Source organism: Lepus europaeus, chromosome 1 (genome assembly GCF_033115175.1).
Source record: "Lepus europaeus isolate LE1 chromosome 1, mLepTim1.pri, whole genome shotgun sequence".
Classification (NCBI taxonomy): domain Eukaryota; kingdom Metazoa; phylum Chordata; class Mammalia; order Lagomorpha; family Leporidae; genus Lepus; species Lepus europaeus.
Genome location: NC_084827.1, coordinates 57,885,628 through 57,902,477, shown reverse-complemented (window position 1 = coordinate 57,902,477; position 16,850 = coordinate 57,885,628). Strand labels below are relative to the sequence as shown.

Here is a 16,850-nt window from a genome sequence, read left to right as displayed (position 1 = left end):
AGAGAGAAAGGTCTTCCTCCCATTGGTTCACTCCCCAAATGGCTGCACTGATCCAAAGCCAGGAGCCAGGTGCTTCTTCCTGGTCTCCCATGTGGGTGCAGGGCCCAAGCACTTGGGCCATCCTCCACTGCCCTCTTGGGCCACAGCAGAGAGCTGGACTGCAAGAGGAGCAACTGGGACTAGAACCCAGTGCCCATATGAGATGCCAGTGCCGCAGGTGGAGTATTAACCAAGTGAGCCGTGGCACCAGCCCCCATAAATACATTTTAAAAATAAGACTCTTATTACAGGGTCCTAGAATTGTTTAGAAATTAAAATGCTTAATAAAAAATCACTGATTTATTCCTTTATCCATCCATTAATTCATCCATCTATCCATCTATCCAATGTTTTAGGTGCTGGGTATAGACTCAATTAAAATATGAACATTGGGAAACTTTGCATTCTAGTTGGGGAGATGAGGGTTACAATAAGTGCTATGGAAAATTAGTAGGTAGGATCACTTGATCAAGTCCATGGAAAATAGTTGCATCTCTCTCTCTCTCTCTCTCTCTCTCTCTCTCTCTCTCTCTCTCTCTCCCCCTCTGTGTGTGTGTGTGGTTGGTTGGTTGGTTGGAAGAAAATGAGGGAAGATGAAATCTGAAGAGTATTCTAGAACAAGTAGGCAGCCAGTGAAATAAATGTTAGGGTATGTAAGCCTGTATGGCTTGTTTGTGGAGTGTGAAAGAGTTCCATAATGTTGTGTGGGAGTAGTATAGCTGAGGTTTTGATCAGTGACAGTCCTTTGCTGGGATATGGAATTTATAACTGCTGCTCAGTTAATATTAGTATCACATCTATAGATTTATGACACAGTACGCATAGAAGTGCCACTAATGGCATTGTTATGTTTGTATATTTATGGGAAAAGGATTCACAAGTCTTCATTAAGCCATGTCATTTGCTTTTTAAGATTTTCTAAATCAAAACTAATACAAAATTAAATTATCAGGTGTCCTTCCAAATATGAAGCTACTTAACTTTTTTTTTAACTATTTTTTTTAACAGGCAGAGTGGATAGTGAGAGAGAAACAGAGAGAAAGATCTTCCTTTTTGCCATTGGTTCACCCTCCAATGGCCGCTGTGGCAGGCGCATCGTGCTGATCCGAAGCCAGGAGCCAGGTGCTTCTCCTGGTTTCCCATGTGGGTGAAGGGCCTAAGGACTTGGGCCATCCTCCACTGCCTTCCCGGGCCATAACAGAGAGCTGGCCTGGAAGAGGGGCCACCCGGATAGAATCCGGTGCCCCAACCGGGACTAGAACCCAGTGTGCTGGCGTCGCAAGGCGGAGGATTAGCCTGTTAAGCCATGGCGCCGGCCGGCCACTTAACTTTGTCCATTATGATATTTAGCATATTGCATTAAATCTACTAATCACTATTAAATCTCAAATGTTTCATCATGGTTCTTTAAGGTATAAATCAGGCTGTGTCTGGTGGGATCAGCTATTTCCATGCTCTCTGCTGTGGATATAACCACGCAGACAAATATCATAGAGAACTCATACAAAATTTCCACAGATGTTTATCCAGAGGACCTAACTGGATGCATTACAATGAAGTACCTATCTTGCAAGGAGTATATGAGTAGGTCCAGATTTTGAATTTTTCATTGCTTATCTTTGTGATACTGAGGAAATCATTAACTTTTATTAACCTTAAATTTACTCATCTGTAAATTGAATTTGTAAAAGTCTACCAGGCTGTGCAAATTTGTGAGATGTATAAATGCATAGTGGTTGGTAGCAATTATAACCCTATTATGTTGGCATTCTAATTATAATTTTGTTATAAGTTTCAAAGTGCAAGTCACTTCAGAAATATACAAGTGGAATAGGCAACTTTGACGACAAGGACAAAAACAGATTGTGGGTAGATAGGGCCTATGTGATCAATTGATGCAATTCCTATTTTAATATACCAAGATTATCAAAGTAAATAACCTTCACAGGTCACCAGCCTCAAATTTTCCATTAATGAAGACATTGTCATTCCCTATTGGTTCCAAATGAGAAAACTGCAAGTTCTCAATAAAGTCTTACTGAGTGGATCACTTCTTGTTTTCTGATCTTAACAAGATCCTGTCCCCACTTTCCTGTCTAGTGAGAATAATTATTATTGTCTATACACTTCATATTCTGACAGTTCTGTCTTAGGAACTAAAATACTTTGGATTGCCAGCAAAAGGTTTTACAAACATTTCAGATAATGCCATATTACATTGCTTTCTTTGTAACAAACAAGTGGTGAGAAGTGAAGCAATTCAGTAAAGAAATCTGGTATCCAGGAAAGAATGGGAATGATATTAGGCAGAGGAGCAGAGCAAAAAACTGCAGTTTGGAAGACGATCACTCATTAGAACAAGAACCAAGGGGAGGAAGAGGAAGTTATTCAAATGAAAACAAATTTTGCCATAATTCTGGATACTTGTGTGGAAATTACTAGCTTGGTGTTTAATTTACATATTCCAGTTGTAGAAATATCAATCTGGTTTGGAGATAGGGGGCTGTGATAAAAGAGGGCAAAGATAATTCAAATGTACTATTGAAAATAAGTGAATTCAACAATGAGAACATCTTTAGGACTCTTTTATATGTGCATTATAAGTGCTTTCTTCAGTTATGCTAACCATAAACACCATGAGAACTGTATCACAGACAGTCTCTTGCTGAGAAAAATCAGACTGGCCTTCATATTTATAATATTACCTATTGATTGAGTTTGTGCACAAGCATTAGATAATTCAAGATACAGTTCATCTCTTTATTTGGAGATCTTTATGAATATGATTGACATCTTCATATACTTCAGATGACATTTTGCTTGTGAGAAAGGGCTAGAATAAAATGTTTGATTCCTCTCCCAGGGTAAGATCTGTGTGAGCATAATATGTGGCAACAATAAGTTAGTTAGATACTTCAGATATTTAATGTATTTGGAGATCATTCAGCATGATTTACTGGTCGAAACTAAAGCTTTTCATGATAACATAATACATGTTTTTCTCAAAAATCACATAGTGATCCCATATGTGTCCAGTGCTTTCTTATTATCTCCTGAATACAAGTTCTCTCATCGTAATAGTCAGAAGTCCCTCCTCAGTTACATACTTAGCTACTCTTCTGTTTTAGGGTAGACACATATCACAGTTGCTGCTTTTCGCCCACGCATGTGAGCGCTGGAAGGTTGAATAACCAGATGAGTGCTTGACTCCTGAGCTATAGTATAACTGGGACTAGAACTCATTAGCTACTCCAATTCCTGGATTCCCTTTAACCAGCTCTCAAGGTGCATGCTTCTGTTGGTGCCAGAGGAGTTGATAGGATATGTAAAATGGGTTTTTCATTTAACATTGGCCTATTATATCTACATTTGAAATTAACTAATTCCCCCTGGGTAAACGCAAAGGAAGTATTGTAGTAATATAATATCCTGAAAATCTAGAATGGGGAAATTTCCGGAGTTTTCATTACCGTTAGGTAATTATGTTCTCTGCACATTTATAATAGCTATGTTGTAGCTTGCCCTTCTAACGTGACTTTATTTTAATTTTGTTTAATTAGAAATTTTTAAAATCTATAATAGGGTATGCATTCATTTATTCATTGGAGATACATGTCCATGTTTTGGTCATATTATGAGAAAATTAAACACATACATACATGCACACACACACACAACAATAATAATCACAGATTATTATCAGAAGAATAGAAACAACTAAAAGTTCTTTTCACTTGAACAAAGTCCAGAGGTGTAACTAAATACCATAGAATGACTTGAGTAAATGATCGATTTTCAAGGCTACTGTCCCAAATGACATGAGATTATTTCAAATTACAGGAAGAATAATCTTGAAAAAATATTTAACAAAAAAAGCTTAAAAACCAATTTTACTAGAAATTGATATTCTTCAGTATATGCAAACCCATGTTAATAGACTGTAGATAAACAGTTAATCCAACCCTTATATTTAATGAAGAAAGACTGGACAAAGGAAGTCTTGAGGAACTGTAATGTTAATGCTTTTTTCATGGAGGTTCTGCATCACAGATTCTGGTACAGAGTTGAGAAGTAATTTTCTGCTGCCATTCTATTGTTCACTGAACTGATGAATTTTGTACAGCATAATAAACACTTTATCATTGCTTTTAACAACACTGACCTCAAAATATTTAGCAAGCAGCATTCTTTCAATTGAAATGTTGATTGGAAACAGGGAAATTAAACTGCTGCTGATAAAACACCAAAGCTCATTATCACAAAGTTACATTTAAATGTTCAGAATTAGCTTTATCACTGTATCAATAATTATAAACATACATCTTAAATGCATGCTTAGTTTTTATGAGTATTACTAAAACTTATTAACCATAATTCAATTAATTTACAGAAAATTTCATTTTCCCCCTGGTCCTTAGCAAAGATGCTACATGGAGCAACCCACATCATATGCCTATGGAATATCTCTATTTCACCTTATTCCTAACCCCCACCCTGTGGGTCTTCAAAGTATTCACTTTTTAGAAAGGGGGGGGGGGGGAGCAGTTTGTGGCCACTCCTTTGAATCGTTAGGACAATACTGACCTCTAGTGTTCTAGAAGGTTGAGAAACTAGTTTAGTGCTTTGCCTAACTTCCTTCTACTAACCACTCAGGTCATTTTTTTGAAACACCATGGGAACAATCTCAAAGGAGAGGAAGGAGAAGGGACGGATGAGGAGGAAAGGGAGAGGGTGGAAGACAGAAAGAGAAGAAATACCAGAGTCTAATCTGCCCCAACATAAATCCCTGAAATAGTTTCCAAGCTAGGTCCCTCTATATCCTCCCTTTTGGAGCAGTTGACCTCCTCAGCCCTGCTTTACAACCCAAAGTTTAGCAAAACCTTTGCCAGGCATTACTGCTAACTAAGGATTCCGGACCTCTAAAACTTCTGATCATAGATGGAAATACTGGTTCTTCTCTACAGTTCCCAGCACCTAAATTTGTCTTGTCTTTCCTTGAGGCATAACTCTCGGGCAAAGAGATGCTCAACCTCCTCTTGGACTTGCGAGCATGAGGAGTGAGCTATGAGGACTGCTGAACAGTACGTGTTGTCCTGTCTCTTCCTATTATCAATGATGCATATAACAAAAAATAAAACTGTTCCAGTATGTATGGAATTCTGAGGTTGGTGGTAGGGATAGTGATAGGAAAGCAAGCCCAGAAACTTGAGGGACCTTGAAAAACCATCTTCGGAAAAAAACACAGATGGCTTAATTGCATTCCTTATCATTTATGAGTTCCCAGAGCTAGAAAAACTTCCCTTCCTCTGTCTACAGAGGCAGCTGAGCAATTGAGCTTGAACCTCTGATTGCTCCAGCGATTTATTCAAGTTTGACTAACTGGGTTCTTTAAATACACAGTGCAGGTGGTGCATCCCCGGGTGTCCAGCCTTCCTGCCTGTTAAATTAAATGCCCTGCGCTCGCTGAAGTGAGGACTTGGACGACGGAGGGCACCCTTAGTGCATGCTCATTATGTTTCCTGGCACAAAGATTTGGGGGGTGGGGTACGTATCAAGGCTCTTCCTCCTGTAATGGGGGCAGCCATTGATCTTGTGGTTGACTACAGCGGGCCATGACTCTTAGGCCAAAACTCCCACTCCTGTTGAATTGACGCCTATAGGCTGCTAGATACCCGACTGGAGCCTTCTGCCTAGGGCAAAGCGGAGAACCTCGCATTGTGAAGCGCTGGGCATACAGCAAATCCGAGGCAGGGGAGAGACTAGTCGCTGTCACTGCGCGCGGCAGGGAGCATCTCTATCCCTGGAAGCTCGCTGCCAATGCATCCTGTCTGCGTGGGGGCCCTTTCCCGGGATAAAACCCTGGGCGAGAAGAGGCAGGCAGAGACCACAGAGCAAGCAGGAAGCTTCCCTGCGCCCTCGAACTTTGCAATTCCGTGAGAAGGGCAGGAAATCCGGCAGGGTGGCTCCACCGAGCTCCGCTAACTTTTGGGATGGCTGGAGCGATGTAACCACACTAATCAGCATTTCTCACCCCTTCTTCCTCTGCCCTGGGCAGACAACACCGAGTGCGTTTGGACATTTATCTGTCTTTCTGAAAGCTATGGTTTCCCACCTCAACTATCTTCCCCCAGCCCCCACTCCCCAGCTCCGGGTACTTACAATTTGTCGCTGTGAATCCTAAATGCCAGAAGCCAGAGAGCAGCAAAGTCAAAACGCTGGTCAGCCGTGGTACAGAATCCATTTCCCGCGAGTGAGCGGTCCCTCCGGATCGAATTCCAAATTCGCAGGCGTCAGCCGCGGCTTATTCTCTTCTCTGTCTCTCTCTCTCTTTCTCGCTCTCTCTCCTCCGCACCGCCTGGCCCCTCCCACCCCCCCTTGGAGAAGCACTCGCTCTTTCACTCCATCCCGCGCCCAGACGCTCCACCGAAACCGTGGCGAGGGCTCCTCCGGAGCTGCGGCTGAGGCGACAGTCCCGCACCTGCCGCCCGCTGACTGTCCTCGCCTTCCTCGCCCGCCTCTTCCTCCTCTGCCCCCCACCCCTGCCTCCGGAACGGGGCCGATCCAGACTCGGTTGCCAAGACAAGGCGCCGATCCCGCGGCACGGCCGAATCCACCGCGCCGGGCGCCAGAGCTGGAATCAGCACCGGGGTGGCGGACAGCTCCTTATAGGCGAGCGCGGCCGCGCGGCACCGCCCCCGGCCAGGCCCGCCCCGCACTCTCCTATAAGAGCGGCCTAGGCGGGTCTCCGCCGCGCTCGGGTGCGTTTCCCCGCGCCGCTGCGGTGCGCCTTGGCTGGGCTACCTGGGAGGGAAAGGAAACGGAGATTCTTTTTCTCTCTCTCTCTCTCTCTCATTCTCTTTCTCTGCCCCCTCCCTCCTTCTCTCGTCCTCCCATTTGGGGTAGAGAGAAATTTAAACCAGGTTTTCCCCAAAACGCTGCTGAAAGAAGGCAAAAAGGAGTTGGAAGCCAGGACGCGTTAGGAAGAGAGCATTTCCCGTGGAGAGATTTGAAATGCGCTAAGGAGTTGCCCCGCTCACCACCACCACCCCATTTGGAAGGGAGATCGAGTAGGGTTTGAATTGTGCTATTAAATCCTCACTTTGCGTTCAGTTTCTAGTAGGGAAGCATGATGGTTGATTGGGATTTCCAACGTAGCGATCCAACAGAACGGCCGCTCCCCGGCTGCCCCAACCCCGCATCCTGTCCCTCGGCCTTCGGCACCCAGGTCTCCTCCCTCCTTCCTCGCAATGGGTGCCTTGCTTCGGGAGAGCCCTACAGGGCTCCAGGTGGCTCCGGAGACCGAGGGGCGGCGTGGGGAGCCGGCTGGGTGTGGTAGGGAAGAGGGTCGCCGTGGAAGCCCTGCAACGCGAAATCCGGAGGCTCTGCTGGAGCGATTTGCATTCAATAGAGGAAAAGGATGGTCTTTATTCTTCCTAGAGGCTCTCTGTTAGGAACCCTGTTTTTGTCTCTGACTTCCAGGAGGGTATCTGGGGACTCTGCTTTGCCATAAATCAACTTACTTTGTTTTTATTGCAAGCTGTCAAATCCCAACAAAATGAGGGACCCTAATGATTTGTCCGATGTGAAGCTTGCAATCCAGTTAGGTTCAGCGGACTCTAACCACTTCAGGGTAACTTGATGCCCCCACCTCCCCGGACCCCTAGCCCCAGCGGTAGCAGCTGTGCAGGCTGAGGCTACCTACACCCAGGTTCCTGCCGCCCACCGCATCCAGCTTCTGCTGGGTTTCAGGCAGCTTCTGCGTGAGTCCTGAGGTTAACCCTGTGGTTTTAAATAGAGCTGGGCTCAGATCCTTGGAATGCCAACGGAGAGTTGAATGGCAACTGGATTAGTGACTTCAGTATTGTTCAGGGAAGTAAGAATTCTGAGGGTTCTATACCTTGTAAGTGAATGACCCTCTGCTATTTTTAAGCTTCTAACTGAAATTAATTATGTAAGTCACTAATTTGGGGGCAACCAGAAGATATCCTCCACTAAAGCTTTAGTTGTAGGGGAAAGGCAGCACCCAAGGGGTGGCACAACCTGAAACATTAGACTTCAGGGGGCTTAAGGAGCTGCTTTGTTGGCAGGGGGCTAACAGAGAGTGGGGTATCTGAGGTTCAAAATCCAGCTGCATGCGGTTGTAGTGAGGGCCTGGAGGGGCTGGCCGTGCAGCTCAGTCCTGGCCTTTGAGGACCCCATGTGGTAAACACCTAACGGGCTATGTTTAATGTGCTGGAAATCTAAAGGAAATATAATCAACCATGGCACACGTCTGAATGTCCTAGGTGAATGTGACACTCGGATGTCGGTAAAAGAAATAAAATATTATGGATGTAATTTAAGTGCCTTTTGAATTCTTGTCTGACCTTCTTGGTCTCCCCACATATGTAGAAGTAACTACTTAATCCATTTGGTACATTTCATACCTATGCATGATACATTTTCTCTATTTTTACGAAACATATTTACATCCTTAGACAGTGTGTAGTGTTGCTTTGATTGTATTTAACCTATATATAAATGGTAACATACAGTTCCATTCTGTACATGGCAATATAATACTTATTTTTGACATTTAATGCATTGAATACATGGAGTCCTAGTCCTTTCATTTTAACTGTGGTATTGTATTTCATTTTACAGATATGTCAACATTTATTCACAAATCCTTTGGTTTATTACTCTGTAAGCTTTTCCAGTTTTTTCATATGATAAATTATATACTCTTGTATCAAATACTTAATTGTCCTCACACATACACTTGCAATAATTTCTGGGTCATAGGAAATGATTATTTTCAGCTTTACTAAGTATTGCCAATTATTCTATAAATTGGTGCTATGAGCTCTTTCTCTTCCTTTCCCTAACAGCAGTTGTGAGATTTCCCCTACCTTCACATCCTTGCTAACATTAAAGACTTACTTTTTAAGTATAGGAAAATGATAGCCAGGGAACAATGAGATAAATATCTCACGATACCATCTCATCTTCTATACCTTTCCAAAAATATTTGAGTAAATAAAATATTCCCAAAATTATACACATGTTGACTTCATTTATTGGCAGATGAGTTAAAATGAATTATGTGTGCCAGCAAAATGCCTCAGAATAAACACTAAAAGGAAGTCAGGGAAATTTATTACCATGAAGTCCCCAAACTGTAAATTATCTTTAACTTATTAGTAAATATTGGAACTGTGTATTTAGATGTCCATATGCACTCTCAGTGTATAGTATATAAATGGCACCTAATTTAAAGTCGTATTTACAGTGGTAGCTTTTTTCCTTCTCTTGAACACACCTGTTCTCAGAGCAACTTTCTGCCTTAAATGGTAGACATTTATTTAAGATTTGTTAACATTTCAGTAAGAATACTGCAGCTCTGAAAGTCGTGAGGGGTAAACAGCTGTTCCTCTCAGACAGTAGTGTAAACAATGCCATCTTCTGGGGGCATTTTGGCAGCAAGTTTTTATTAGGAGTAGGATATTAATCACTATTAAAACAGTTTTCAGCCGGATTGATATTTACCTATTAAAATTCTTTTGTAAAGCTTTAATTCTGATAAATCCACCTTACACAGGGTGGAGCAGAAACTGAGTGAGCTCCCTTTTCTCCCTGTGTCACTCCATAGTGAGTAACTCACACTTGTTTTGAAGAGGCTTCAGCTTTCTGCATAGATAGAACAGCCAGAACGCTAACAGGGAGTGGGGGAAAATGGGTAATTGACATCCTAAAGATGTGTATTTAAAATGACAAATCTCTGGCCGGCACCACGGCTCAATAGGTTAGTCCTCCACCTGCGGCGCCAGCACCCTGGGTTCTAGTCCCAGTCAGGGTGCCGGATTCTGTCCTGGTTGCCCCTCTTCCAGGCCAGCTCTCTGCTGTGGCCCGGGAGGGAAGTGGAGGATGGCCCAAGTCCTTGGGCCCTGCACCCGCATGGGAGACCAGGAGAAGCACCTGGCTCCTGGCTTCAGATCAGCGCGGTGTGCCTGCCACAGCATGCTGGCCACAGCAGCCATTGGAGGGTGAACCAACGGCAAAGGAAGACCTTTCTCTCTGTCTCTCACTGTCCACTCTGCCTGTCAAAAAATTTTTAAAATGACAAATCTGGACATATTCTCAAGCCCAACTTTATGTGAAAGTTTAATATAAAAAAAGAAGTAGGGGGGCCATCATTGTGGCACAGTTGGTTAAGCTGTCCCTTGTGACTCCAGCATCCCCATGGGTGCTGGTTTATGTTCCAATTGCTCCACTTCTGACCCAACTCACTGCTAATGTGCCTGGGAAAAGCAACAGAAGTGTTTGGGCCCCTGCCACCCATGTAGGAGAACCAATAGTAGCTCCTGGTTCCTGAAGGCCTGATACAGCTCTGGTCTTTGCAGCCATTTGGGAAGTGAACCAGTTATGCACGTGTGTGTGTGTGTGTGTGTGTGTGTCTTTCTTTCTCTAACTATACATTCCAAATAAATAAATCTTTTAAGAAATGAGATTGGTAGGATCATGTCTTATTGTCTGATTCTCCCTTCCATTCACTAGTTCACTCTCCAAGTAGCTGCAATGGCTGGAGATAAGCTGATCTAAAGCCAGGAGCCAGAGCTTCTTCCCAGGTCTTCTATGTGGGTGCAGATGCCCAAGGATTTGGCCATCCTCCACTGCTTTCCCCGGGTAAAATTGCCAGGGATTTGGATCAGAAGTGGAGCAGCTGGAACTCGAACCAGTACCTATATGGGATGCTGGTGCTGCAAGATGGGGCTTTAAGCTGCTGTGACACAACACTGGTTCCCACTTCCACTTCTTTACCATTCATGGAACAAAGAAAAAAGAATCATTCATCACATAGAACCTTATCTTTTGCATATTCCACAAGTGGCTCACATCATTGATTTTCTGATCTTCCCACAAGCCAGAGAAAGTATATCTGGCCATCTTCATTTTACTGATGGGATCCTAAGGAGAAACATGGTAAATGTCCTTCAGAATGAACAGCTCTAACCCATCAGGCTCTGAATGTGAAATCCTCCTTCCATGTTTCCTTTGTCTTTAGACGTTTATAGGTAACAGTCACTACAACCTATGGACAATGCAATGTATAATAGAAGATCCGGATATGATCACATTAGGTCACTCTGTTCTGAATATCAGTATTTTGGGGTCATTTCTCCTTCAAATATTATGGTGTAAGGCAATGATTGGAGGATAACTTGTCTTGTCAAGATCATTTTCAAACTATTGTTGAGGCAGAAAATTGAATTAATTATTTTCCCTTTTCTTTATGCCCTATTTTCTTTTTCTTCATCCACCCCCCCCCCCTTTTTATATAGTGTATAGCCAATAATATGATGCAAGGTGTAGAAAACAGAAAAAATAAGAACAATCGCTCTCACAATGCAAGAAATGTCAGAAAAAATAAGATGTTAAATACATTAAAATGTTAAGATAACAGAGGAGGACATAGTGGCATAGCTGGTAAAGTCGCTATCTGTGGGACTGGTGTCTCATATGGGCACTGGTTCATGTCCTGGCTTTTGTACTTCTGATCCATTTCCCTGCTAATGGCCTGGGAAAAGCAGCAAAAATGGCCCAAGTGTTTGGACCCCTGCCACCCACATGGGAGATCCAGGTGAAGCTCTGGGTTTCAGCCTGGCCCAGCCCTGGCTATTGTGGCCATCTGGGGAGTGAATCAGTGGATGGAAAATCTCTGTGTTTTTCTCTCACTCTCTGTACCTCCTTCTCTCTCTGTAACTCTGACTGTCAAATAAATACATCTTTATATATATAACAAGTTAAGAGAACAATACAAATTAGCATGTGCTTGCATGCCAAGTATCTCAGATCGGAATGATGGAGGAGTTTTTAGCTGGCAATGATCACTTCTTCTGGGAGAGAGAATTTGCAGTTGGCATCATAAAGTAGCTCTTGTCTCTTTGGGGGCTGAGAGGTTTGAGTTACTCTGAGCAAAGCAGCTTGTTGTGTTGGTCAGACTTAGGCGTACCTGCCTTCACAAGAAGCTCAATCTTAAGATACTGAAGGCAGACTTTGGCCTGAGTGGGCTATCAGGCTGGGGCCATTTCAGCCACATGTTGAGTAAAGCGTACTTGAGTGTCTCCTTACTACTTCTGTCTCCTATTTCTAATTCAAACTTATCTCCAATAGACTCATCCTTGATATCAAAGTAGTCACCTTCTACAGCAGGCAGGTAGTCTGCCTGCTGCCAAAAGAACAAGGATTTGAACATCTTTTCCTGGCAGGTAGTCCTGCCAGCTGGTAATTTGCCATGCTATTGGCATATACTGCACTTCCTCTCTTCCAGGGACTTTTCATTCCCTTGGCAACTTTATTTATTTATTTAGTTAGTTAGTTAGTTATTTTGACAGGCAGAGTTAGACAGTGAGACAGAGAGAAAGGTCTTCCTTCCATTGGTTCACCCCCAAAATGGCCGCTATGGCCAGCGCGCTGTGCTGATCTGAAACCAGGAGCAAGGTGCTTCCTCCTGGTCTCCCATGTGGGTGCAGGACCCAGGCACTTGGGCCATCCTTCTGCCTTCGTGGACCACAGCAGAGAGCTGGACTGGAAGAGGAGCAACCGGGACAGAACCGGTGCCCCAACTGGGACTAGAACCCGGGGTGCCAACGCCGCAGGCGGAGGATTAGCCTAGTGAGCTGTGGCGCCGGCCAGGCAACTTTTTAAATTCAAACCCATTTTACTGGTCTCTCTTGAGGTCTTTGATAGTTACTGTGTGATGTTTCTGTTCATACAATTTATATCCCGAACTCTGCACAGTGTCTTGATTAGTGTTTGAGTCTTCAGGATACATAGTAGGTATACTAGAAATGTTTGATGTCTTAGTGGTGTTGATGGGAAAAGTCCTTGTCTGCTCTTTCAGCGACTATGCCTGCTCCTCTATCCACTCCTTGTACCAGACTGCAGAAGCTCCTTGGAGCACATTTATCCTTATTTACTTTGGAAATCAAGATGTCAAGTATATGAAAAATCAATGGAAATGCAGTTGAGGATAATATATGTATAGCTTACTTCCCTATCCATATATTTTGAAATATTTGGTTATATTTTTTAGAGGAAGTTCACCCTCTAAAGTATCTATATAATTACATTTATACAAACTCAGCCATGCCACAGCCAGGAACATATGCCAAAAGTGATTTGTTTTCTTCACTTAGTTCTGTCTTTTTCCAAATGAACTTCTCCCTATTGTAACCAACAAGTAATTTGTGATAGATATTATGTTTCAGGAGAAAAGTATTTGAAGTAGTTTAGTAAAAAAGGGTCAGGCTTAGAACAAGAAACTCTACCAGTATAGCCTTACAGATTATTGATATGAGATCTTGAGTAAGTGACTTGGGCCCTTTAAGATTCAGTTAATACATTAGTAAATTGTGAATTATAGTAATTCCTGGCTTGATATTTGTACCTATTGAAGAGAATCATACACAAAACAGTATTTTCGATAAGCAGACACAAGTTATAATTTTGTGTCCTAACCCCAATCAACTCAGTAAAAACCACTGGATTTGTAATGCATTTCACCTACATTACATCCTTGTACTAATGCATCCTTGTACTAAAAGTAAATACACACTTTTAAAAAGCTCACACATCTTGGCCGGCGCCATGGCTTAATAGGCTAATCCTCCACCTTGTGGTGCCGGCACACCGGGTTCTAGTCCCGGTTGGGGCGCCGGATTCTATCCCGGTTGCCCCTCTTCCAGGCCAGCTCTCTGCTGTGGCCCGGGAGGGCAGTGGAGGATGGCTCAAGTCCTTGGGCCCTGCACCCGCATGGGAGACCAGGAGAAGCACCTGGCTCCTGGCTTCGGATCAGCGCGATGCGCCGGCCGCAGCGGCCATTGGAGGGTGAACCAACGGCAAAAAGGAAGACCTTTCTCTCTGCCTCTCTCTCTCTCTCACTATCCACTCTGCCTGTCAAAAAAAAAAAAAAAAAACTCACACATCTTAACATAACTATGCCAAATTCATTGCCTAAAGTCATCACAATAATTGAATCCTCCAGCATTTATTGATCAGTACTGACATGCCTACATGTGTATTCATTGCTATCTGTTGGTTAAATAGATGCCACACAGGACCTGTTCCTGTCTTCAGTGTGTCATGCTCCTCATGTTTTCTAGGTGGAAAGATGACATACACAAACTTAAGTAAGGTGTGCTTACATGATAGGACCAACTTGGTCCTATGTTTTCGTCAAACTGGGAGATGTTATCAGTTTCCTGATCAACACATGATTCCAACTCCATCCTTCATTGTGAAACAGGCTGGGGAAAGAATCATGACCGGACTATGCCAGCCTTCCTCTTCAATTGCATTCCCCCTCTGAGTGATTATCCAGTGTTTGCTGGCCAATAAGACTCAAGAGGAAGAATAAATTTTCTTTTTGGGAAAAGAGAGAAGAATCCGACTGAAAACCTGTTGTTCCTGTGGTTTTAACCATAGCATTTGTAGTAACCATGGCTGCTTTTTTTTTTTTTCTTGTACAATAGTAGATAGCCCAGACAGTGAGATGGAGAAAATCAGAGATATTCCCTGAGCTTTAATCAGAACAAGTTACTTCTACTCTGGAACAATAAATGTCTGTGTTGTTTAAGCTTCTGCTACTTAGGTTCTCTAGAAGAAAATAGAACAATGTTTATTAGGTATCAATTCCCAGAAGGCATTTACTTTCTCTTTTAGAATTCAGGACACAAGTTTGAAATCAGTATTATTAGTTACAATTGGCACTTGAAGCTGTTGAGACTCTGGAAATTTTTTTTTAAGATTTATTTATTTATTTTGAAAGGCAGAGTTACAGAGAGGCAGAGGCAGAGAGAGGGAGAGGGAGGGAGAGAGAGAAAGTCTTTCATCCAGTGGTTCACTCTCCAAATTGCCAAAATGGCTGAAGCTGGGCTGATCTGAAACCAGGAGCCAGGAGCTTCCTCTGGGTCTCTCATGTGTGTGTGGGGGGGTCCAAGCACTTACACCATCTTCTGCTGCTTTCCCAGACCATAGCAGCAAGCTGGATCAGAAGTGGAGGGAGGTTATGGGGGAAAAAGCCACTATAATTCAAAAATTGTACTTTGGAAATTTATATTCATTAAAAAAAGTTAAAAAAAAAAAAAAGAAATGGAGCATCCGGGACTTGAACCTGTGCCCCTATGGAATACTGGAACTGCAGGTGGTGGCTTTACCTGCTATGCCACAGCACAGGCCCCTGCCCAGAGACTCTGGAAATTTAAATAACATTGCCCAAAGCACAAAGTTACTAAATACAAGCACAAGGATTCAAACTGTGCTTTCTGATTCCAGAACCTCGACTCTTCATGTCATTGTTCAGTGCTACAAATGTTCAGAAAGGAAGTGAATCTACATTTGTGTGTGTGTTTAATATGCTCATTTGAGCTCAAATATGATCAGTAATTTAGCTTATATTATATTTTTTCTTTAGAGTTACTGATGTCTTGCTTCTATCCCTCAGGGAATAGCTGTTTCCATGGCCAATGTGATGTTGTTAAGTTTCTTAAAGAAAATTAATGAGGAACAGCAGGTGTCTGTCTGTCTCACATACACACCTGATCTTTAAGTAAGGCAGGCTGACATTTGACAGAAGATCTGTGATTGAGCCTACTATGAAAAGACTTTTACAAAATTATAACATTTTCTGAAGGTGTATTTTTCAGGAAATAAATATTTGGAAGGAAAAAGAGCCACTTTCAAAGGATTATTTCATTATGTAACCTAATCCTTAGCATTTATGTCCTTTTATCCCTTTTGCATTTAAATCAGCATGGGAAACGCAGTGAAAAACATCTATAATTTGCTTATTATTGGCATTTTTAATAAGGTGGAATGATGTTTGCCTGGAGCCAGCAGGGGGTGTGTTGACTAGCAGGAAGGAAAAAATGCAGAGCAGATTTGAAGCAGCAGTGTGGGAAACTTCTTAGGTTGCTGAATTATTGTTCATTTGTGGGAAAGCAGAGAGATGATGCAGGATAAGTTACCAAAACAGAAATTCAAAACTGTGGATGACTGATTGTAAATTTTTGTAACATTTTGGGTATTATATCTATTAAATGATCTCATAGCATCTAGATAATCAGTTTGTAGTGCATAATGTTGCTTAAAATCATCTTAGTCATTCTTCTTTTATCAAAAATAAATATGCCACCTGCCTCTTCCAATAGAAAACTTATAGTTGTTTTCATCACCTGAAGCTGTGAAATTTAGAAAATAAAAATTCTTCTGGGTTAGTATAAACATTTGACTCTGTAATTTTCTGGGTATCTCATTTTTATTTTCTTCCTGTCACTTTAAATACTTCGGACTCAGTCCCCCCTCTGTGCTAGCTCTGTGATAGGCACTGCAGGTACTACCTCAACTAGGTGTGATCTGTTTTACTAGGAGGCCGTGGTATGGCATGCTTGACAAAATGCCTTCAAACAGCAGAGAAACTTGCTGCATGGTAAATGCAATTGACCACTAACGTCTGCAGATTCTGCATCCAGGGATTAAAACACCTTTGCTTTGGAAATACATATGTTTAAAATTGTATCTGTAATGATCATATACAAGCCTGTTTTCTTTTTCATTAGTCTTTAAATAATAACAACATAACAACTATTTACATAGCAGTTACTTTGTAGTAGGTGGTGTAAGTTATATTGAGATGATTTGAAGTATAAAGAAGGAAGTGTGTAGGTTGAAGTAAATGCAAATATTTCTAAAAGTTTATTTGAAGAGTATATTAGGAAAATTGTGTGTGGATATCAAAACATTTTGCACCAAAATAAACTCATAATTTATTG

At 42.3% G+C, this 16,850-nt stretch overlaps 1 protein-coding gene across 2 annotated transcripts in view; it reads right to left on the bottom strand.

Annotated features, from left to right (window-relative positions):
* The window catches only part of CNTNAP5 (contactin associated protein family member 5), a 967,841-nt gene extending 961,561 nt beyond the window's left edge, over positions 1 to 6,280 (bottom strand). For both annotated transcript variants that reach the window (XM_062199074.1, XM_062199079.1), the window contains exon 1: positions 6,199 to 6,280. In XM_062199074.1, the coding sequence (XP_062055058.1) occupies positions 6,199 to 6,280 (82 nt within the window). The remainder of the gene's footprint in view (positions 1 to 6,198) is intronic.
* Positions 6,281 to 16,850: the final 10,570 nt, after the last annotated feature.